This window comes from Thunnus thynnus, chromosome 6, assembly GCF_963924715.1.
Source record: "Thunnus thynnus chromosome 6, fThuThy2.1, whole genome shotgun sequence".
Lineage (NCBI taxonomy): Eukaryota > Metazoa > Chordata > Actinopteri > Scombriformes > Scombridae > Thunnus > Thunnus thynnus.
In genome coordinates, this window is record NC_089522.1 from 16,659,251 (window position 1) to 16,682,269 (window position 23,019).

Here is a 23,019-nt window from a genome sequence, read left to right on the forward strand (position 1 = left end):
TTCTTCACTTTCCTGTGTGTCATTGTCTCTCAGTTCCATTGGAGGCTCCTATGGATGTGGGTGTTGCACTACTGAACAGCACTGCCATCAGGGTGACGTGGGCAGCAGTAGAGAGAGACACAGTCAGGGGACACCTGCTGGGATACAAGGTACTGATCCTGTATCTCCTCTTTTGTTTGGCCTAACATATTCAGCGTCCTCATGAATAATACATATTTTGGGTTTACAGCAGAGGCAGCCAGATCTTAGGCTGAAGCAAAGGCTTCAGAGTTCTTTTTAGTTTCAAGGTTGTGAAGATTTTAGATGATCTCACCTTCAAATGTATCACACCGCAGCCACACAGCTTACCTTCCCTCTCTTTTGGGTCTATGATGCATGTTCCATTCAACCTAGCAATTTTTTATCTTTTTCAAACAGCTTTTAGAAAACACAGTGTAATGACTGAGAAGTTTTAACACTGCTATATGTGTGATGATGTGATGACATCTCTGAAACAGACATATTAACTGAATTAGGTATGACAAATGTTTGACATTTAAGTATTTTAATGTTCAAATGTAACCCGATATTTCCTCTTTTTCTGGCTCCAGATCCACTTGACCAGGATCGGCTCCAGGGGCCACCACCGAGGCCGAAGGGCCAGGGAGCCAGAGCCCACCATGGTGGTGGAGACCGGGGCCAATGAGGAGAGGAAGGTGATCAGTGATCTTAGACCGTACTCCCACTATGACCTGGCTGTCAGTGTATTCAACAGCAAGGGAGAAGGACCCCTCTCTGAGACGCTGTCCTTCAAGACTGATGAAGGAGGTGAGAAAGGGAGGGACAAAAAACGGGGGTAGATGGGGAGAGCTGAAAGAGGGAAGGACGACATGGGGGGAGGTGATAGATAAAGTGGGAATGGAGGTGTAATGATTGTCAGGGAGAGACAAAAATGGAGCGAGATGGGTGGATGGGAGGTAGTGGATTACAGCAGAGAAAATGACACTGATATCCAGAGCATGAACAGTTAAGTGTTGGGGAAAACGGGTGACAATGGATCAAAATAGTATAATAATGTCTGTGAAGCTAAGTGCATTTTAATCAGGCCTATTTGCGTTGCTGCTAGTTCCTGGTCCTCCCTCGTCCCTGGTGCTGGACAGCCCATCAGAGACAGAAATGACCCTCCGCTGGACGCCACCTGGCCAGCCCAATGGAGTCCTTATAGGGTATCTACTGCAGTACCAACGGGGTGAGCAATTCAAATCAGCATCGTTCACATTTCATGCTCATCCATCAAACTTACCAACATCCAGCACATAAACTCTTCTGTTTAATAAGTGATTCTATGCTGCACCATCAGTAAAAATATCAGCAATGTATATGACAGCATGCAATACATTTCCAGAAAGAATCAATAACACAGGAGAAGTGTCAAAAGCATGTCCTGCTAATAATGCTCATCAGTCAGTCACCTGTCACCCTTAACAATGTGTTGAAGATCAAGCACTGATTGAATGTTTTTGTGTCTGTGCTGCTGTCAGTTGTGGAGAGTGATGACAGTCCCATGCAGGTAGAGACAATAGATGACCCCACAATCACCCATCTCACCTTAAAGAACCTGGACCGACACAGCCACTACCGATTCTACATGAGGGGTCGCACTGCTCCTGGGGACGGAGAGCCCATCATGAGGGAGGGTGCCACCACACTGGATGGAGGTACAGAGCCAATTTACCATGTTTTCCACCCACAGATCTGACAGGACCAGATTGTACCAGATCATGAATGCGATTCCTCTGTCTGAATGTCTTTCAGCGCCTCCTGCCAACATCAGCCTGTCTGTGGGAGAAAACTCAGTTAACCTCAGCTGGGTGGCTAAGAAGAGACACAGGAATGTTAGCTTCCAGATCCACTACCTCAACAAAAATGGTATAATATCTACACTAATATGTGCATATGGAAAAATCACTTTAGAATGATTAATCCCTCGTAGGAATAATTTCACTCTCCTGAACAACAGAAAGGATTCATGTGAGGTTCATGTTATGTCTCTGCAGATGGCAGTAAATGGAAGAAATCAGAAAAGGTGAACTCCTCTCAGTCTTTTTACCAGCTCCAGGGCCTGACTCCTGGCTCTCATTATCGTCTACGCTTCACCTACAGCAACACCACCTTCTGGGAGACTGACATTGAGACAGAGGGAACAGGTAATATGGGCGCTCTGCCTTCATTCATCTTTATTTCTTTCATCTTCTCTGCTGCTCCTCTGGGCTTCCCACTTCTAAATATAAAGCCCGATCCCACAGAGAATGTCTTGCAGTCCCCTGCACTGCCTGTGAAGTGCTTTCAAAGACTTATGTTAAAAGAGAGCTTGGTTAGCCACATAAAATGATCCATTACTTGTGTTTGTTTGGTGAATTGTGCTGCATTTTTTTTAGTTCCCCTGTGAAATGCCACCCTGTCAGAATACATAATGCTCTGTCTCTTTTGCTCTAGTATTATGATTTGTAATGTACACCAAAATGCAGACACAGACTTGAATTAAGATGAATGAAAAGGATTTATTGCCAGGGAAGCGGGGAATGGAGGTTGATGGAGCAGGGATGAAGCAAGCTGAGGCTGAGGGATGGAGGGTGGTGATGAATGAGGGTTAGGGTTAGGGTTATGGTTAGGGGTTAGGGGTTAGGGTTAGGGTTAGAGGAACAGATGGTTGGCAGTTAGCGAGGTATCAACTGTAACACAAGTAAGAGGACCTGAAGAGTTAGCTAGGCAGAAACAATGATCTGGTGAGGAGTGGGTGAAGAGCCGGAGTAGATATGCTGCAGGATGATGAGCTTGATGGAAGACAGATGTTTGCAATCAGCCAGGAACCAGGAGAGTCAGGGAAGGAGTGCCACGCCCACGCCACACAGACACAGACAGACAGAGAGAGAGAAACATAAGGGAGACTAGACGCACGACCGTAGCTGTGACATCTAGATTCTCCTCCCTCTTTTATCTCATCTCTCCTTCTTTTTCATCCTTTCCACTCTTCCTGCACTTTCATCCCTATTACAAAAAACTTACTCTGGCTGTGGTCGAAAAGTACCTCCTATTGTCTTTTCCTAACCATCTTTCCTTGACCTCGATGGAAAATGTCACGAGATCAAGGAAAGATGTGAAGGAGAATTCATAAGGACAAGGAAAGACAACCGTGTTACTAAGAGAATCTGTCTCCACTTACATTGAGCTATGTAATTATGCGGCAGCGGATGTTATTGACGTGGATCTGTTGAAGATGGACTACAAAAATGGCATCTCAGATACTTTGCCTGGTCATTCTCTCTGTGTTGTGCAGGCTATATAAACATTGACAACATGGTGAAAAATATTACTTCATTACCAAGATCAGAATTGAATATAAAAAAGGAATATAGGCTACCAGTCACAAAACTGAAATTAAATTGTCATATTGAGAATGCTTGCTCATGCTCACCCTCCTGAATCCCAATTACTGTATGAAAATAAATGTTAAATGTATGCAAGATATAACACTTCTGGTTTATATTTAATATGCCGATTATGATCTGTTATTAGCCTGTGCATAAAATAGCTTGAGAACCACCACACACAACCCAAACACCTTGAAATGTCGACTTGATTGTGCTTTGAAGTTGTTATGGTTGATACAGGCTGTGGGTCCTTGTACCCTCCATCCAAAGCTCTGTTCAACTTGTTTGATAACAGGATAAACAAATATACAATGCAGTATTTTGTGGCCTTTTTTTGTGCGAAGAAACGGCATGTCTGGAGATTTAAATAATGAAGTTATGCTGCTGTGCCTCGTCCATAAATGCGCACAGCGTCTCTCTTAATGGAGGCGATCCCTGCAAGTATTTAATAAACTCAAGCAGATATCTTTCAACGTTACAGTCATTTTAGTGCCAAATTCCCTCTTTTTGTTATAATCTTTCCACTGCAGCTCAACAGGGAAACACTGTACATGGAAAGAAAAGTGTACCTGCAGTGATGACGCACCACCCTCAGTTTTGATTTAATTTCTATTCCATTTGCCGATTTGAAGACAAAAACAGTTATCAGAATTATCTCCTTTCTTTTTGTAAAGGACGGTCAAGTGTACCCTATGCTAAAGGAGATTAGAAAGGAAGCATTGAAGCACCTTTCCTTAGCATTTATAGAATTTGAAAAGCTCTTATCATGGCTCCCACTCAGAGAATTCTGGGTCATTTCACTCAGTTATGAACCTTCCTAAGCAAAAAAAACTATTCGACTGCAGCCTCTTTCTCCTTTCCACCTTCCACTTCTTTTCCCCCCTAAAGGAGTGACCGAGGTGGAGCCAAGCTTTGCAACACAGGGTTGGTTCATCGGCGTTGTGAGCGCCATCGTGCTGCTGCTGCTGATACTGCTCATCCTCTGCTTCATCAAGAGGAGTAAAGGGGGGAAGTATTCAGGTATGTGTGACCTACCATGATGAGTATTAAGCATTCATCAATAGAGATGTTGAACTGTAAGAATCCGCATTGGTTAGCTCATCTCCACAATGTTGCTTGTGAGAATAATGTAATGTTAGACAAGTGGTTTCATGCCCTTTTAAGGACACGATCTACACAGCCATTTTGGATAACACCGGACAGTCTGGAGCCATAAAGCTGTCTGATAATGAAAATGACACTGCAGAGCAAAGCGGAGCCAAGCAGTTACAGGAATGCAGCGCAGTAAACAAGATTACTGGGAAGAAGACAGTAAAATAAGATTGCCCCGTGTTTAAAATGCTTCCCGAACAGCTCCGTTAACACTTTGTGCTCCCTTTAGTGGCTCCAACGCCAAATAAATGGTCAGTTTTCACTTGGCCAGTCTTCTCCCTTTTAGCCTTCACATCAAACATGTGGTGAAACAGACCTCTAAGCCTGCCCTTACTTCCTTACTGTGATGGGACTGTGAAGTAATAATCACAAACCACAAGAGTAACTGCAAACTGCAGGCCACTTTCTGACTGGTCAGAGAAAAGCACCAGGCTTTCATCCCTTTCCATAGAGAGGGGTAAACAAGTGGCTCTGCTTCCTTTTAAAGTAGACTTAATCATCTGTGCTAAAAGCAAGGATTAATTGAATAATAAATCCAACCATACCCACTGGCATCGTACTACAATTCATTATTTAAATTGTTTGGAATTTTAATAGTTAGATTCATAGTGGTAGTTAAAACACTGAAAGTCAGATGAGAAATTAAGTCGAAATACAAACTATAAACGGCGAAATGTCTTCGGATGGTCCAAATGCTTTTGTTCCACATATTGAAACATCTTATAGGATAATGTTGTCACTCATTGTTATCTCACTGTCTGACAGAATGTCATTATCAGTGTCTCAAACAGTGGCTTAGAGAGAAACATGGTTGAGATCTTTGTGATAATGAAATCCAATAATCTCTCTCCTACTCAGTGAAAGATAAAGAAGAGGGCCCGATGGACTCGGAAGCGCGACCTATGAAGGATGAGACTTTTGGAGAATACAGGTTTGTCATTTGAATGTGCACCATGTCTTTGAGTGTTACATTATGTTCCTATAGATTATTTAACTTATTTAACTCCTAACACAGCCCTGATTCCCTCAGCACTTTTTGCTTTCCCTAACCCTTTGTGTTCCTTCCATTGTCTCCTCTTCTCCCTAATGCCTGCTCCTGCTATGCAGATCTCTAGAAAGGTATGCTTTGATGTGATTCGCAATCCCAAACCCACTTATTATTATCCCCTGCCAATGCCTTACCTACCTATTAACTTACCTTTAACATTTGGTATAATCACAGTGTAATGTATGTATTCTCAGCTTACATGTTGGCATATTTTAGGCTGTTTTTTGAAAAAAAGCTTTCAGATCACATTTCATTTTTTACATGCCTAGTGATACATTTCACCTCTCCTGTGCGCTCTCATTCTTTCATCCTCTCTTTCCTTCTTAAACTGTAGCGACCTTGAGGAGAAGCACACAGCCAGCCTGCCGTCCCTGTGCGAGGAGAGCAAACTGTGCAGCGAGGACAACCTGGACTTCAACGGCAGCAGTGCCATAACCACTGAGCTCAACATGGATGAATCTCTGGTCAGCCAGTTCAGCCGGCCTAGCGAGGGCCCAGAAGCGCTTCACAGCCTGCCAGACAACTCCCCGCTCAACCCCACCATCATCTCCCCAGCCGCCAACGGCCTGCCCAACTCAGTCACCATCCTCGATTAACCCCCCCCCCCCAACATCCACCGGGGACCGTCAGACCAAAACATGTCAACACATATGTGCCCATACGCTCCTGTTCCCCGCTGACTTGCCGATCTGTAGTTTTGACGACTAATACACAATCAATATATTGACAATTCAGATGCTCCTGGCAGTCATCTGATTGACTGGACTATTTTGACCAAAGGAGAGTCCAATGTAGTGGACAATGTGATACAAGTGTGACTGACGCGACTTACAGCAACTCTCTGACCTGGAGATGTCCTTTGACCCCCCCGTCATCCTCCTCTATCTGTGTAGTTTACAACATATCTAAACGACTAACATTCATTTCTCTCCCTTTCTTCTCTTTCTTTCTCTCTGCAAACAAACAAACAAAAAAAATGAAGGAAGAATGTTGTATAGGTAGAAATATCAGAGGGATTATCCTAGAGAGAAGTTGAGTAATGCTTTGAAAGAGGCGGATGATGGTAGAGCCTTGTGTGGGGAAACAGCACATGCTGCTGTAAAAGGTCTTAGATATTTATCATATTTTATTTCGCACATGATATGTTTAACACCACATGTGATGTCTCAGATTGTAATCGCCAGTGACTTTTTCTTTTAAACCTTTTTTTAACAAATGTGTTTGAATACAAAACATTCTTTTTTGCTATTTGCCATTTTTATCATTATTTTTTCATATTTCTTTTTCTACACTATTTATATAAAAACTCATAACTTTTCTTTATTGACATAATTCATAGAACGAGATGTTTTCATTGAAACTAAGTGAAGCCAAGTTTCTTACTATAAATAACATTGGATGCATTAAGGGGGAACTTGCTGTGAAAATGCTGAGTAGCATCTGGTGTATATAGCTGCATCTACATCTATCTATTTAGCCATAATACAGTATTATAGATATGTACATGCTCCTTATAAGTTCCTGTGCCTGCTGGTCTGCGTAGAGCACCAGATTGATGTCATTACTCTCTCGCCTTCCCACCAGAAGTGTAATGTCATTATTGGAAATGATATTGTAATTTTTTGTGTCGAGAATTATGTGTAGCTTTCTGTATCTGTCCTTGTCTCTTTCTACACTGTATTAAAACATTGTTGTCTCCAATTAACAATCTTTTCATACCTGTCCATCTCATACTACACTAATTTGTAATAGTTTGAGGAGCAGTATTTATGTATATTTACAGATTAAAGAGGGGAGTCTTGTGGGCAAACACGCTAAAGTTTTATTTTCAGGCATCAAAGCAAGTTGATATTGCAGACAGGTGAAATGATTGCCAGATGATGTATAATAAAGGCAAACAGCTGGTATTTACATCAAACACAGAGAATGTATTATTTTCAGGGCTGGGCAGACATTGTATTTAGATGCTACTGATTAAAAAAAATCTGAGCTACAATGCAATGGAGATTTAAGAGTGGTTATGAGAAGACCTGGACAGTTTTTTTTCCACTGAATGTAAATACAACCCTTAAAGATTGTTTTGATGAACCCAACCATGTTTGATATAAAAATGTGAAAAATGTGCAGGTTTAAAACCACTTAACTTAATTTTAAAATGTTGCAAGTTGTCATTTTTCTTCTTTGTACTATTGCTATGAATACAAACTTTCTGTTTTTGACTAATTATTGCAGTGCTATTTGGCTGTTTTAGCAAAAAAAAAAAAAAAAAAAAGTTCATAGTTGAGGAAAAGAAATTAAAAAGGAAAAAAATCCGCATTGTTCTGTAGATGTTTGCAAATGTTTCAAAATTTTGAAAATCAAAAATTGTACATTAGTGTCATTTAGTGATAGTAGTTGCATTACAATGAAAGCTTAGATTGCGTTCATGCCCATAGCCATCCAACAACGCATTGCAGTGAAGCGAATATCTGTGGAGTTTTTTTTGTCTGATGCAGTCATGAGAGGCAGGATGCAGCAAGCCAGTTTGTGCATACCACAGGGAGTACCTATATGCAACGTTGCTATCTCAGTTCTCCCTATTCAAATAAAAGCTCGTCACTAGCCACATATCACCTGACAATCTCAGAGGTAAAGTATATGGGATGTCTAAAAAGGCTAGTGGCACTGAAGGGGGTGTGTGTAAGCTCCTTGTTGTTGGTTATACAGACACACTCAGGACAAATAAAACTTTAAAAAAAAAATCTATTTTCATACAGGAGCGATGGATGACACAAAATATGCCAATATTCTATCTTGACTATCTGCTGCTAAACATTTGTGTTTGTCACTGTTCGGGCAAATGTTAGCTTTGAATGAGGAATGAGTGTACACACACAGATACTCACTCGACTGCCGCTCGCTCTTTGCTTTTCATGTGTCGAGGGGAAAGCTAATGAAGGGAAAGCTTGGCCTTTGCTTTCCCGCTGTTGCATTTTCCCTCTTTTATAGTTAAAAGATAAAAAAAACTGTTAAAAAATGAAATGGTTTGTTTAGAGGAGCTTCTTCAGAAATCAAAAGCTGGTTTTAAACAATAATCCCTGAGTAGGAGGGGAGGGGTGAGAGAAAATAGGGAAGTATGGAGGGGTAGGGAGTATATGTCACTGCCGGAGTGGAGATGTGCCTCTTTGTGGTGTGTGGAGTGCACTACTAGCACAATGGGACTGATGGTATCTACTTGTACCATGGCTGAATAACAGGAGTTGGGTGGACTTGTGCCACATACGGGGCCAATATAACTGTAACTGCATTATGAATCTACCACTGTAACTGGATATATGACTGAAAAATAAAGTATGTGGAACAATCTGTACCAAAAAAAGAGGTCCCTTTTTTGTCATCAGTCACCAGCTAATAATTCAATGTACATGTGTCACTTAACAATACGAAGAAAGTATTGATTACTCAGGATTCAATTCACATTGAGTGCAAGTATAACAATTAATAGTTTTTATTTGCTGGATTATTGTCACATGAGTACGGCCTGCTTGAGGAGATCAACGGGAGCTGGTGTTGAATTGATAAAAGTAGGCCTTAGTGGGTTTGTTGGTGTACAGCTTCTTGTCCAGGTACTCCTGACTGGAGAAGACAAAGACACAAATAATCACAGTGAGTAATGGTCACCAAAAAAGATTTCAATTTGAACCTCAATTTTACATTAGAGTACTTAATCACCTGCACCCAAAATACATATGCTGACTACTGCCTGAATAGTGAGTGAGTGTGTGTGCAGTGCTCACTATGCCTGCTGCTCTCTGGCCAGCTGCATGTTGTCCTGGTCCATCTGAATCCTCTTCTCTCTCCTCAATTTTGCTGCTCTCCTCTCCTCCTCCTCTGCTTCTCTGGATGCCTTAAGGAGCTGGAGATCCCACGCTGCCTCCTGAGACTTCTCAGCCTCACGCTGTCTCTGTAGATGCCATGAAGTTAAAGGTGTAAATGCTCAAATTGAGGGATGCTGTTATGTCAGCCTGTGTTTAGAAAATTCACTCAGTGTTTGTCTAAAGCAGTGGTCAGGACTTGGCTACAAAAAATTATGTTTATTTTTTCAAAATTTCTTCCAATCTTCACTTTCCTTTGAAGCACTGGATAATTTTATCAGGCCTCTTAAAAGTATTTGCAGATCTATAGTAAAAGAAAAACCTGAATAAATTAGTGGAGAAACAGTGAATTCAGATCCATACAGGGCACAGGAGGGCACTGAATGGTTTGATGAGTATTTAAATGAACTGATGCTGTTCTAGAGGCTTACTGAGACATTTTATGTTGTGTTTTCTTTTAATTTGTCACTCATCTGTAGCTTTGCTATAAGGGATCACAAGCCAATAAGGTTTGAGACCCACAGTTTTGTAGGAATATTTAAGGAGCCAGAGAGCTTAGAGCAGTGCTCCTGGTAGTCTGTGTGTATGGATGTATGTATGTACTCCAGTACCTCTCTCTCAAGGCGCTGTGCTTCTCTCTCCCTGTGGATGGCGCTCAGCTGCTCAGGGCTCATCCCCTTCCACCTGTCTGTCAGAACCTGGGGTGGCCTTCCTCCTTCCACCTGTCTCTCTGCTGCCTCTGCGCACTCTGTCATCATGTCGGACGTCAGTGTGTGCCAAATCTCTACGAGACTCTCCTTTTCCTCTCTCCTGCGCTGCTCCTCCAGTTTCCCTGCCCGCTCTGCAGCCTGTAATAGGACGAGATGAGGCCTAACCGCTGATCCAGAGACGTGAATTGATCATTCCCGTGGTAGTTAAAATAGCAGGAGCTTTAGGAAACCCAACCTCTACTATGTGGTTTCTTCTAGTATAGAGACATACGGTGAATGTCCTCCTGAGAGATCCACTCAGTCAGTTGTATTTGCTTGTGCATCATGCATGTGAGTGGTTATTAGAGAAACCACAAAATTGTCATGAAAAATAACATGACCTGAAGGATTTATAATGATGCCTCCCAATGGAGGATTCAGCCGAGTGCATTCAGGCAAATGAGGGGAGAGCTAAATGGGGGCTTTTAAAGACAGACTGGGCCCACGCATACATGAAAGTAGTTTAACCATCCATGTTGCTTGGTAGCAACTAATATGATGGCCGCCTTCCTCCAGCAAGTGTGTGTACGCATCACTTAACATTTTCAATTAGCAATTTTAATTTCAAAATCCCACCTGAGAACATCATGTCACTGCTAAAAAAAAAAAAAAACCCCACTGGATTTTACTTTGAGCATCCTCATCAGCGTGAGTGTGTGTGTGTGTGTGTGTGTGTGTGTGCATCTGTGTGTCCATCTGTGTGTGCACATGCATGTACTGTACCAGAGCTTGGTTGTAGTTGTCGAGGGCGATGCGGGCAGCTTTTTTGCACTCTTCCTCTAGTGCATGTTGCTGAACCCACCTTAGGTCCTGATGCACCAGCTCTTTGCTCACGAGCATTTCTGTGACACACACACATATAAACATGACTTGGAAATCACCTTCTGTGTGTTTTTCACACGTGCATTGCCCATTGTACAAAGCTCTTCAATGACACACTCACACATACATAACGCCTCTCTGGGATGAGCATCCATCAATGCAACCTGGCAATAAGGGCTGTGCGTAGGAGTGTGTGATTGTTTGTGCAGGAAAGCATGAAGCATGTGTGTGATTTACAGAGGCTATAGAGTACGACATTTTACAACGGTGCGTGAATTGTGTGTTCCTGTGTGTGTGCTTGGGTTTGTGTCTTCTCACCTTTATGCTTGTCTCTTATGTGCTTTCTCTCATTGTCTTCCTTCTGTGTTCGCAGATCTCTTTCTGTCTTTGTAATTTGTTCTCTCCTCTTTTGCTCCTCTCCAATACCCTCTCCCTTTACATGAAACAAGGAAACAGTGTTTAACGAGTAATGTGATTATTTATTTAACCATTTACTGGATTTTGTTGATGCACACAAGCATCTGCCTACCTGGAAGACTTGCATACTAGCAGGCCCCAGCTCACTTCCTGGAGCGGTGATGCTGAATGCCCCCCACATGCCACAGTTAAGATCAGCATCTCGTGAGTCCTCCACACGCTGATAAGTGGCCCAATATTGGGTCAGGTCAGCATGCAAAGCTGCTCGCTTTTCTCTTTCATCAATGTCTTGTTGCAACAGTGCTTCATCATGAATCCTTCTCATCTTATCTGCAATATTTTGAAATAATACTTGTGAACAGTGCCGACATTAGGGGTGGAGATGATTCTGAAAGCCTGGAGCTGAGATTTTATTTATATGTCATATTTTTAAATACATATATTGTTTACCGAAAGCTTTGTCTCGTTGTCTCTCCATGTTCTGCTGATGTTTTTTCTCCTGCACCTGTTGGTTGAGAGCATCAAGGTCGAGGCCCATTACACGAAGCCGGGTGTTGAAGATTTGAGCCTTGCGTGCTGTCTCTGCAGCCCTTCGCCTCTCCACAGCCTTCTCGATGGACTGGTCAACAGGCAGATCCACTTTGTACATTTTTCACAGTTTTTAATGAACCTGGACGGAGAGGACACAACATTACAACAGTGTTAAATAATAATAATACATTTAATTTGTACTGCACTTTTCATTTGTGCTACAGTGTTAAAAACATATAATATATAACATAAAGAAAATAAGAAGAGATAAGATGAAAATGCCTTCCTGAATAAAAAGGTTTTTAAGCATGTTTTAAGAGTCTAGGGTATGTGCTGCCCTCAGATGGTTAGGAAGATTGATCCACATAGCTGATGCAGATATCTAGCTGGAAAGACATGGTCTTGGATGCATCTCAAATTCAGTTGTATTCTTTTAAAGACAGACAGAGAGACAGAGTGGTTCACTGATCTAAAGCCGCACTTACCTCTGTCAGATGTGGGCAAATTATTTCCGTTGATTTTGGGACTTTAGGTCCATGTAAGACGTCAATTAATTGACTAAGCTGCTTCGCTGGATTCTTGTTGTGTTTGGATGCCCTTGGTAGTTATGGTAACAGCTTAATTTGTCGTTATGCTATACTATTACTGTCGTAAATCACAATAGTGACTGGTGCTGTATAAACCACTGGATCTCTCTTAAATCAATAAACAATAACAATTTTTATTATGCAACTTAAATATTTTGGTGGAATAAGGGACACCAGCAAACTCCAGAGAGATTCATTTGATCTCGCGAGAAACCGCGAGGTTACGTGTCTCGCGCGCTCAAGGGTCTTCCTGTTGGATTGTAAAATGGCGCATTGTTGTCACAACCGCATCGCGTCTTTTTGAATAAGATTCACGAAGCTGTCTAAATTATTAACCTCACGATGCGTTTCATAATGTGACGAAAGATTGCTTAAGCAATAGACAGAGAGGTTCATTCAGTTTCGTGCATGCTTCTTCTTTGAGACAGCTTGTTGTCGGTAAACATCGGTTGTTAGCATTAGCAAGCTAACATTTTACTAGCAGACGTTCTCTGTATTTTCAGAAGAGCGGCACAAATATAACGACAATGGGTTATTTAAAACTGATAGAGATTGAAAACTTCAAGTCTTATAAAGGAAGACAGATCATTGGACCTTTTCACAAGTTCACTGCAATCATCGGACCCAATGGATCTGGTATGTTGTGATATTAACTAGCAGCAGATGCCAACTGCGTAAACATACGTTGCTAATGTCCTGTTGATGTCAGATACAACTTAGTATATGCATGCATGGGATGTATTTCTGCACATATCGTGATTTTCTGGACAGTAGTTAACATTATGCTGAGTTTTAACGTCGCTGGCGTGTTGATTTGTGGCCATTGACCTGTGATGTTATTACTAATATTTTCTGTGCACATGCGCGAGTTCGTTGTGTACAATGTCAAACAATATGATTTTGTCTCCGTAAATGTATGATGTACATAATGATAATAAACTTTCATTTATATAGCACTTTTCGAAACACAGTTACAAAGTGCTTTACAATAAAAACAGAACACATTATTAAACATAAAGATATTAAAACGAACAAAAATGCCATAAAATATAAATGAAAGCAATTTAAAAAAACAAGTGATTTAAAAGACGAAACAGTTTGCAAACCTGATCTCCTCAAGCAGGTCACATAAACTTAATGTTTTATTGAAGGGCTATTTGAATTGATTGGTTATATTGTGCAAATATGCATAATAAAGATTTGTATATTACTGAACATCTGAATTTCATCTCTCTGAAGATTGGTGTGTTTTACATTGAGAGCCACTAAATCGGAGACAAATTCCTTGTATGCGTAAACACACTTGGCTTGATGATTCTAAACATCTAGATTTTGTTGTTTTAGGAAAGTCCAATCTTATGGATGCCATCAGCTTCGTGTTGGCAGAGAAGACCAGTAACCTGCGTGTGAAGACTCTGAAGGATCTGATCCATGGAGCGCCTGTAGGGAAGCCAGCTGCCAACAGAGCCTTTGTCAGTATGGTGTACCAGGAGGACAACGGAGAGGAGCGCTCCTTCACAAGGATCATCATCGGTATGAACCACCATTGACAGTAATGTTAGAATGTGTGATTCTTCTGCCAGAAATTTGAAGGCATGAGATTTGTGGATCATGTATTTTGTTGTGCTTTCCAGTTCATGTAAGTTGAAGGAATTGAGCTGAAAGTAATGCATCATTTTTTTAAAAAAAAAATGAGTGTCAAGTTACGTCAGAGCTTGACACAGAGTATGAAATAATTTGAAACAAGATGTGATAGCCTTAAAATCCTGCCAGTATTATGTACATTGAAATGGACCTTATTTACTTTCCTTGGCAACACTGTTGCTCCCATCTTGTGTGTGTTTTTGATGAGCTAATGTTTCAGATGTTTTTTCTCTTTCAATGTGCATCAGGTTCCTCTTCTGAGTACCGCATCAACAACAAGGTGGTGGGCCTGCCTGAATACAGTGAAGAGCTGGAAAAACTCGGCATTCTCATCAAGGCTCGGAACTTCCTGGTTTTCCAGGTAAATTTTTTTCTAAGAGAAATTTTCATAATGTTTCTGTACTTAGCTGTAGGTTTGCTGTCAGACTGTTGTGCTTCACAGTGATCTCAATACAATTAAAAAGTCTTGCATTATTTTTTATTAATAATATTGAATCAGTGATGAGTAAAATTCTGTATATCCGTGCTAGCAGGCTAGCATTTTTCTCCTTCAACTCCAGTACTCTTTGTGGTGGAAAAATGTAGCCATGCATGCGCCCTCACTGGGTAACATAGCATTGAATGTGACCCTGCCAATTAGAGTAGAAGAGCAAAGTATAGATGTTCTGATGTAAAATTAATATCTGGTAAGATGGTGTTGGCAGTTTTCATCGTTAACCCCAGTTTTGCTTATTCTGCCTCTAGGGAGCTGTGGAGTCCATCGCCATGAAGAACCCCAAAGAGCGTACAGCTCTGTTTGAGGAGATCTCACGTTCTGGAGAACTGGCCCAGGAGTACGACCGGAGAAAGAAGGAGATGGTGAAAGCAGAAGAGGACACACAATTCAATTACCATCGTAAGAAAAACATTGCTGCTGAGCGCAAAGAAGCCAAGCAAGAGAAAGAGGAGGTATGTACTATTTGTTGATTTGAAAATAAAGTAGTGGAATTACATTTATTTCCATGTATTTGTGTTCTATTCAGTTTGTTGTTAAGATATGCGTAAGTTTTGACATTTCAATTATGTTGATTTGCGGCAAATTTTGTTCTTTCAGTGTTCTGTTATTTGTCTTCAACCCATTGCTGCCTATCTTGGCAAGGACACTCTTGAAAAACACATTGTTAACCTCAGTGAGGCCTCGTTGAATAAAAGCCAACATTAAGTTTATTGCATCCCACTTTCTGTGTTATTTTCCTGCCATCATTCTGCTAGGCTGAGCGTTACCAGCGTCTGAAGGATGAAGTGGCCAGAGCCAGTGTTCAGTTGCAGCTCTTCAAGCTGTACCACAACGAGACTGAGATTGAGAAACTAAACAAAGAGCTGGGCCAGCGGAACAAGGAGATTGACAAGGACCGTAAAAAGATGGACCATGTGGAGGAGGAGCTGAAGGACAAGAAGAAGGAGCTAGGCAGACTGATGAGGGAGCAGCAAACCATTGAGAAAGAGATCAAGTGAGTGACAATGATATAACGGCAATCTCAAAGTGTGTTGTGCCTTTTAATACCTAGAAAATTGTTAACGACTTCACTATGTCCACAGAGAAAAGGACTCTGAGTTGAACCAAAAGAGGCCGCAGTACATCAAGGCCAAAGAGAACACTTCTCACAAGATCAAGAAGCTTGAGGCGGCACGTAAATCGTTGCAGAATGCCCAGAAGATGTACAAGAAACGCAAGGCTGATATGGATGAGTTAGATAAAGAGATGAGGGCAGTGGAGCTGGCCAAGCAAGAGTTTGAGGAGCGCATGGAGGAGGAGGCGCAGAGCCAGGGCCAGGATCTCACCCTGGAGGAAAATCAGGTCTGATATGTTAGAATGTTTTACACATTTAGGGGCTCCTTGATTCATTTCAAATAAAATATTAGTTGCAGGATTTTATTTAGTTTAGAAAACTGAAATACTGATACGTCCATGTTCCCATAAACAAAAATGCAGTCATGTAATTTTACCTTGAAATGTATTTGATAGAAAAATTGGAAAGTTAACAAATGCATATCTCAGGTTTTGTTGTGTGTGAATTTCATCTCAAACGTATGTGATAATTAAATCAGATGGATCTTAAAATATATATATGACTTGGCATAACCCTCTGTTTTTCCAACTTGCACATGTGTGCTTCAGGTCAAGCAGTACCATCGTCTCAAGGAGGAGGCGAGTAAACGTGCAGCCACATTGGCACAAGAGCTGGAGAAGTTCAACCGCGACCAGAAGGCCGACCAGGATCGTCTTGACTTGGAGGAGAGGAAGAAAGTGGAGACAGAGGTAAATAAGACACTGATGGCAGGTGTCATGGTGTCAGAATTAACTGATTTGAATGCATATAACCATAAATGTTGTTGTTTCTCTTCAGGCCAAAATCAAACAGAAGATTCGAGAAATTGAGGAAAACCAGAAGCGTATTGAGAAATTAGAGGATTACATCACCACCAGCAGGTATGCTGTGCTTAGTGCACTGAATTAAATGGCTGATTTTTGTAGTTTTCCTCCTTTACATTCCTTCATTCACACCATCTTGTCCTGTTACATTTCAGGCAGTCTCTAGATGAGCAGAAACGCATGGAGGAGGAGCTGACCGACGAGGTGGAGATGGCCAAGAGGAGGATTGATGAGATCAACATGGAGCTTAACCAGGTACACAATGTGCACACAAGGAAACAAAGAAAAGAAGGCGACTCAAACGATGTCATCTCGATTGACTGTTTTCAGCATGCTGCAACCGTTAGAGGGTCTTATGTTCATGTTTGCATGCATCACCCTGTCATAGTCTCCTCAAGCAAGACTTCATGCTGCATAAATAGCTAACCTGTGCTCTGACTTCCTGGAAGTGAGAAATGGAAAACATAATTTCTCCATGTGACTCAATAGGCCTTTTATCAAAGCAGACATTTTCACTTGTCATAGCAGGAAAAGCACAAGTGTGACTAATGACGCTGAAGATGGGCTCCGTTCCATTTAGGAGTTCCATTAAGGCATACCAGTGAGCCAGCATGTACAAAACCGGGGCCCTGGCACAAGTGCACCTTTTTGATAATGCTATCAGTTTCACAAGTGTTTGACAGGCTATAAGGAAAGTCTATAAGGAATCTCATTACTGTTGGCTTTTACTGTAGGTAATGGAGCAGCTGGGAGACGCCAGGATCGACAGGCAGGAGAACAGTCGCCAGCAACGCAAGGCTGAGATCATGGAGAGTATTAAAAGACTCTACCCTGGCTCTGTGGTAAGTACAATATTATCAAACTTTTTTCATGCTTTCAAGACTACCTTTTCTCATATTAGTTTAGTAAAAATATGCTTCTCTTTTTCTTTCCTCAGTATGGTCGTCTAATTGACCTGTGCCAGCCCACTCAGAAGAAGTATCAGATTGCTGTGACCAAAGTGTTGGGCAAGAACATGGACGCCATCATTGTTGACTCTGAGAAGACTGGCAGAGACTGTATTCAATACATCAAGGAGCAGAGAGGAGAGCCTGAGACTTTTCTTCCTCTCGACTACCTAGAGGTAAATACTAGAAAGTACAGATATTAACTCTACGCAAGGGTCTTTATAGTAGTTGGAGAGTACAGTATTAAATCGGCAATTATAATCGGAATAGTCAAATTTCATTAAAATTTAGGAGGAAGAGGGACGTGTCGGCCGCAAAACAGTGTCTATTCCCAATAAAACCACACTTGACAAATTAAAAAAATAGCAAGAATTAATTTAACTTAAAGCATCTTTTATCACTTTGAAGAAAATGCAACTTGCATTTTTTAATTAAAATATCATTAATGTAGGTGCTCAGTTTACAAGCCATGTTTTTACAGCCAACGATCGATTATTAATTTCTTGGATCATTGTCAGGCACTAATTTTCCTGCTCACTAAAAAACAGTCAATGGGAATCTTAAATGACTTTAAATTTAAAAATGTCCTATATGCTTTTCTCTTGTCTTATCAAAGGTAAAACCAACAGATGAGAAACTGAGAGAACTGCGAGGAGCCAAGCTGGTGATTGATGTGATTCGCTACGAGCCTCCCCACATCAAGAAAGCCCTCCAGTATGCTTGTGGCAACGCCCTGGTCTGTGAGAATGTAGAAGATGCACGAAGGATTGCTTTTGGAGGGCCATACAGACACAAGGTAATTAATTTATTCATTCATTGGCAGTAATTACTATTAAAAGTCACTAGCTGAGCATTAAGATATATTGGCACATTTTTGTAGATGTGAACCTTGTCAATTCTTCCACCTAATCTCGTCTGCCCGTGTCCAGACTGTAGCCCTGGACGGTACCCTGTTCCAGAAGTCTGGAGTCATCTCTGGAGGAGCCAGTGACCTGAAGGCCAAGGCCAGGCGCTGGGACGAGAAGGCGGTGGATAAGCTCAAGGAGAAGAAAGAAAAACTCACTGAAGAGCTCAAGGTAACTTCTATCTTTCCTGAGTCAGTGTTAACTAGGGTGTGCTGAAAATGTTTGTTTCAAAACATGAATTGTTGTTGATAGTCACTGACTGCAATTTGATGGATTCTTACTTCATGTAAACTCACATCAATTCCCACTTACTGGTTTCCTTGTAGGAGCAAATGAAAGCCAAGAGGAAGGAGGCAGAGCTGCGTCAGGTGCAGTCTCAGGCACACGGTCTGCAGATGAGACTGAAGTACTCCCAGAGTGACCTGGAACAGACAAAAACTCGTCACCTCTCCCTCAACATGCAGGTACAGCCTGCTTACAGCTCAGCTCTTTGTCCTATTTATCACTGCTGTAGTGACTTGCATTAAAACTTGTTTTTGTTTGTGTCATGCAGGAGAAGTCTAAGCTGGAGAGTGAATTGGCAAATTTCGGCCCTCGCATCAACGACATCAAGAGAATCATCCAGTCCCGTGAGAGGGAAATAACTGACCTTCGGGACCGCATGAACCTGGTGAGACTGACACAAAGAGAAGTCTGTTTAGAAATCTGTTCATGGATACTGTATGTGTCAATGCAGTAAGGTGTATGTTTGCGTTTGATTTTTTTCCAGGTGGAGGATGAGGTGTTTGTGGAGTTTTGTAAGGAGATTGGAGTGAGGAACATCAGAGAGTTCGAGGAGGAGAAGGTGAAGAGGCAGAATGAGATTGCAAAGAAGCGGTGAGTTTAGAAATAATTTCGATTTTCAGTTCTAGTCTAGGTCAGTTCTTTTCATATCGTTAGTTAACTTGTTCCAGGTCATCTGTGTGGTTTAACCCAACATCTTTCATTTTGTCTCAGTCTTGAGTTTGAGACCCAGAAGACCCGTCTTGGTATCCAGGTAGACTACGAGAAGAACCAGCTGAAGGAGGACCAGGAGAAGGTCATGATGTGGGAGCAGACCGTCAAGAAGGACGAGGCTGAAATCGAACGACTCAAGAAGGTAAAGACATTAAGTGAAGGATAAATACTTACCTATTCTGTCTTCAATTTTTACCTCAATTTGTGTGTCTTTTTTGTCATCTTTCATGTCTTATCTCCCGATAGGAGGAACACAGGCACATGAAGATCATTGATGAGACAATGGCCCAACTGCAGGATCTGAAGAACCAGCATCTCACCAAGAAATCTGAAGTCAATGATAAAAACCACGAGATGGAGGAGATCCGCAAAAAACTGGGTGGTGCCAACAAGTCAGTGACTGCAAACACACACATCAAATTTACTTTTTATTATTTTGTGAATATAATTATTGCCTTTTGAGTTCTGCTACAAATTTTGTGTTTGTATATATTCCAGAGAGTTAACTCAGCTCCAGAAGGAGGTGACAGCCATTGAGACCAAACTGGAGCAGAAGCGCAGCGACCGTCACAACCTGCTGCAAGCCTGCAAAATGCAGGATATCAGACTGCCTCTTCGGTCCGGAACAATGGACGATATCAGCCAGGGAGAGGTACACGTAAACACAGTCATATGCGCTGTAACTTTTATACTATTGTGATTAAAACAGAAAATCACATCCTCCTTTTTGATTTGCTGTTCCAGGGGAGTTCACAGACAGATGAGTCCAGCAGCCAGAGGACGTCCAGCAGCGTTCTGGCTAAAGAGGCTCTCATAGAGATCGACTACAGCAACCTGACTGAAGACCTTAAGGTAGCTAGTCCACTCAACACCCGGGCTTTCATATAAACAGTCTGACTCTTCTCATTTTAGATAAATGTGATGTCAGCTCAATTTTTCTCAACACAGAACTTTACAAAACACAAAAGAGGAAAAATAACCACTTGCAACAAAGATCTGAGGAGTCTATTTTAAGCTACACTGGAGAAGTACATTTAATCTTGTTTTAACCCTGTTTGACTTTCAACAGGATGCGCTGTCAGAGGAGGAGATCAAGGCAGAGACAAACACTCTGCAGCAGCGTCTGAACGAGCAGCAAAGCATCCTTCAGAGGATCAGTGCACCCAACATGAAGGCCATGGAGAAGCTTGAGAGTGTCAGGGACAAGTTCCAAGAAACAAGTGACGGTAAGATGGCAGGATAATGGTAGAGGATGAGGTTAAACGAGGACGAGGAGGAGATGAAGGGGGAGGAAGCGATGCGGGTTAACAGTACCTCTCTCTGTGTTTCTGTTGTCTTTTCAGAGTTTGAGGCCGCTCGTAAGAGAGCCAAAAAGGCCAAGCAAGCCTTTGAGCAGATCAAGAAGGAAAGATTTGATCGTTTCAACACCTGCTTCGAGTCTGTGGCCACCAACATTGATGAGATCTATAAGGCCCTTTCACGCAACAGCAGCGCCCAGGTATGTCTTCAAAATGTTTTTTTTTTATAATGACTACGTTATGCATTCAAAGTAAAACCTACAAGTGTATCACCAATGAGTGTGTCTTTCTTTCTGTAGGCTTTCCTGGGCCCAGAAAACCCAGAGGAGCCCTACCTGGATGGCATCAACTATAACTGTGTGGCTCCAGGGAAGAGGTTCAGACCCATGGATAACCTGTCTGGAGGAGAGAAAACTGTCGCTGCCCTGGCTCTGCTCTTTGCTATTCACAGGTGAAACAAGGAAAGAATACAGAGGGAGTCTTTATGTCTGATTTAAAGAAAAAGAGACTTTCCACAGTATTATTTATATGAATTGCTTGTAAGTTTATGAAGATGTGTGCACCACTGGAATATTGTTAACAACATCTCTCCTGCTTGTCTACAGCTACAAACCAGCCCCCTTCTTTGTCCTGGATGAGATCGACGCTGCTCTGGACAACACTAATATTGGCAAGGTCTGTTCTAAAATGAAATTTGATTCAGTGACTTGAGCTGTTTTATCAATGCTGCTTGTGATTTTTAATTATTATTGTTCATTACATTAAAAAAAGTACATGTCATAACTTTCCTCCGTTCCCTCAAGGTGGCCAATTACATCAAAGACCAGTCGGTGCAGAACTTCCAGGCCATCGTCATTTCTCTGAAGGAGGAATTCTACACCAAGGCGGACTCACTCATCGGTGTTTATCCAGAGGTGTGTTTCTCAAAATGGAGTGCAAAATACTAAGTCATTTACAGTATATATATCCATGAAGCCTTGACAGTTTGCCATACATTCAATAAAACTGATATTCCTTCTTTTCTACTCACAGCAAGGAGATTGCGTCATCAGCAAAGTGCTCACCTTTGATCTGTCTCAGTATCCTGATGCCAACCCGAATCCCAACGAATAGGACAAGCACTCCCAACACTGGCATTTTGGCAAGTCGGGTGTTCCATTTGCTACTCTTTACTCTGTAGTCACAGATCATGTATTCATTAGGTCCCACATGTTATTTCCTATTGTTTTTTTTTTAAGTTTGTGTATTTTTTGGATATGCTACTGTAGTGAATTAGTGTTTTTTTTTGTTTTGTTTTTTTAAAGTTCTGAGGGGTTGTTCTTTATAGATAGCGACAACCAGGATGTATGTACATTATTACAAGCCAGCCCTTTCTCAATTTGGCCATGCAATACTGATAATTATAGTGAATAAAAATGCATTGTAATCAAGTTAAAATGAAACCTTTTTAACAGACTGTAGAGTTTGTATCATGCTTCTTTCATGTGATAAAATGTGTGAATCAATTTCAGAGGTTTTATACTGTTTCTGGCCCTCTTTCCAATGGTGTGCTGTAAAGCTCTTGCCTGTCCTCTGTTGTGTGTACTAAAAGATGTATTTGCATTTTCATACGTGCTACTTTTTTTCTTTTTTCTTTTTTAAAGCTCAATCAGGAAGTTGTTGTTACAGTACGGTGGATACATTCCCGTGTGTGATAGCTGAATAAAACCCCTAGTTAGCTGCGTACGGTGGTGCTATAATGAGATCATGGAGTTTTGTTGAAACTGTCACCAGAAAATGATTGGAAAGGAAATATGCTGAGCTAATAAGGCTGAATGAGTAACGACGGTCTCTTTATATTCCCTCAGTACCATTCTGAGTCAGCTTTAGGCAAATGGAAAACTCAACATGAGTAAGAGAAAATTCTGTCAGGTCTGTTTTATTGATCGCTTGGCTTCAATAAATAAAATTTGAATAATTTAAGCTTTTGACAGATTTGTGTTTCTGTTTTAAGGAATTTTCTTACTTTTATTTGAACCTTATTGAACCCACAATGCAGCATGTATCTTGCTGTGGTAGTTTCCATTCCATAAGGAGGAGTCCATGCTTTTCCAGGCAAGACTATTTATAGAGGCTCTCAGTTTTCACACAGTAATTTCTGCAGGGGGCAGCGTCTTCAGCATGCACATATGTTCTCATCAAGGCTCCGTCTGCACTAACTGTCTCATTTCTATCTATTAGTCTTGATTATTATTTACTGGAGCAAA

General features: G+C 41.4%; 3 protein-coding genes across 6 annotated transcripts in view; 2 read left to right on the plus strand and 1 right to left on the minus strand.

The window, feature by feature from the left end:
* l1cama (L1 cell adhesion molecule, paralog a) overlaps positions 1–8,980 on the plus strand; it is a 45,401-nt gene extending 36,421 nt beyond the window's left edge. For 3 of the 4 annotated variants that reach the window (XM_067592176.1, XM_067592178.1, XM_067592177.1), the window contains 9 exons: positions 34–149; positions 591–807; positions 1,106–1,228; positions 1,521–1,697; positions 1,795–1,908; positions 2,037–2,186; positions 4,299–4,430; positions 5,421–5,493; positions 5,945–8,980. In XM_067592176.1, the coding sequence (XP_067448277.1) occupies positions 34–149; positions 591–807; positions 1,106–1,228; positions 1,521–1,697; positions 1,795–1,908; positions 2,037–2,186; positions 4,299–4,430; positions 5,421–5,493; positions 5,945–6,206 (1,364 nt within the window). In that variant the 3' untranslated portion in view covers positions 6,207–8,980. The other variant, XM_067592179.1, reaches the window with a different exon arrangement.
* Positions 8,981–9,081: 101 nt separating this feature from the next.
* ribc1 (RIB43A domain with coiled-coils 1) lies at positions 9,082–12,737 on the minus strand. The gene is made up of 8 exons (XM_067592181.1): positions 12,469–12,737; positions 11,903–12,122; positions 11,565–11,782; positions 11,354–11,468; positions 10,937–11,055; positions 10,076–10,312; positions 9,387–9,553; positions 9,082–9,225 (listed from the first exon to the last, which is right to left on the minus strand). The coding sequence occupies exons 2-8, from the start codon at positions 12,099–12,101 to the stop codon at positions 9,144–9,146; spliced, it is 1,137 nt and encodes a 378-aa protein (XP_067448282.1). The 5' UTR covers positions 12,102–12,122; positions 12,469–12,737; the 3' UTR covers positions 9,082–9,143.
* A 109-nt stretch (positions 12,738–12,846) lies between these two features.
* smc1a (structural maintenance of chromosomes 1A) lies at positions 12,847–22,735 on the plus strand. The gene is made up of 26 exons (XM_067592180.1): positions 12,847–13,206; positions 13,915–14,103; positions 14,463–14,575; positions 14,959–15,162; positions 15,466–15,704; positions 15,793–16,051; positions 16,373–16,513; positions 16,602–16,684; positions 16,783–16,882; positions 17,362–17,469; positions 17,565–17,750; positions 18,191–18,370; positions 18,504–18,650; positions 18,806–18,943; positions 19,033–19,149; positions 19,249–19,355; positions 19,476–19,617; positions 19,722–19,867; positions 19,974–20,127; positions 20,220–20,327; positions 20,545–20,701; positions 20,819–20,973; positions 21,073–21,224; positions 21,379–21,448; positions 21,577–21,687; positions 21,806–22,735. The coding sequence occupies exons 1-26, from the start codon at positions 13,098–13,100 to the stop codon at positions 21,884–21,886; spliced, it is 3,696 nt and encodes a 1,231-aa protein (XP_067448281.1). The 5' UTR covers positions 12,847–13,097; the 3' UTR covers positions 21,887–22,735.
* Positions 22,736–23,019: the final 284 nt, after the last annotated feature.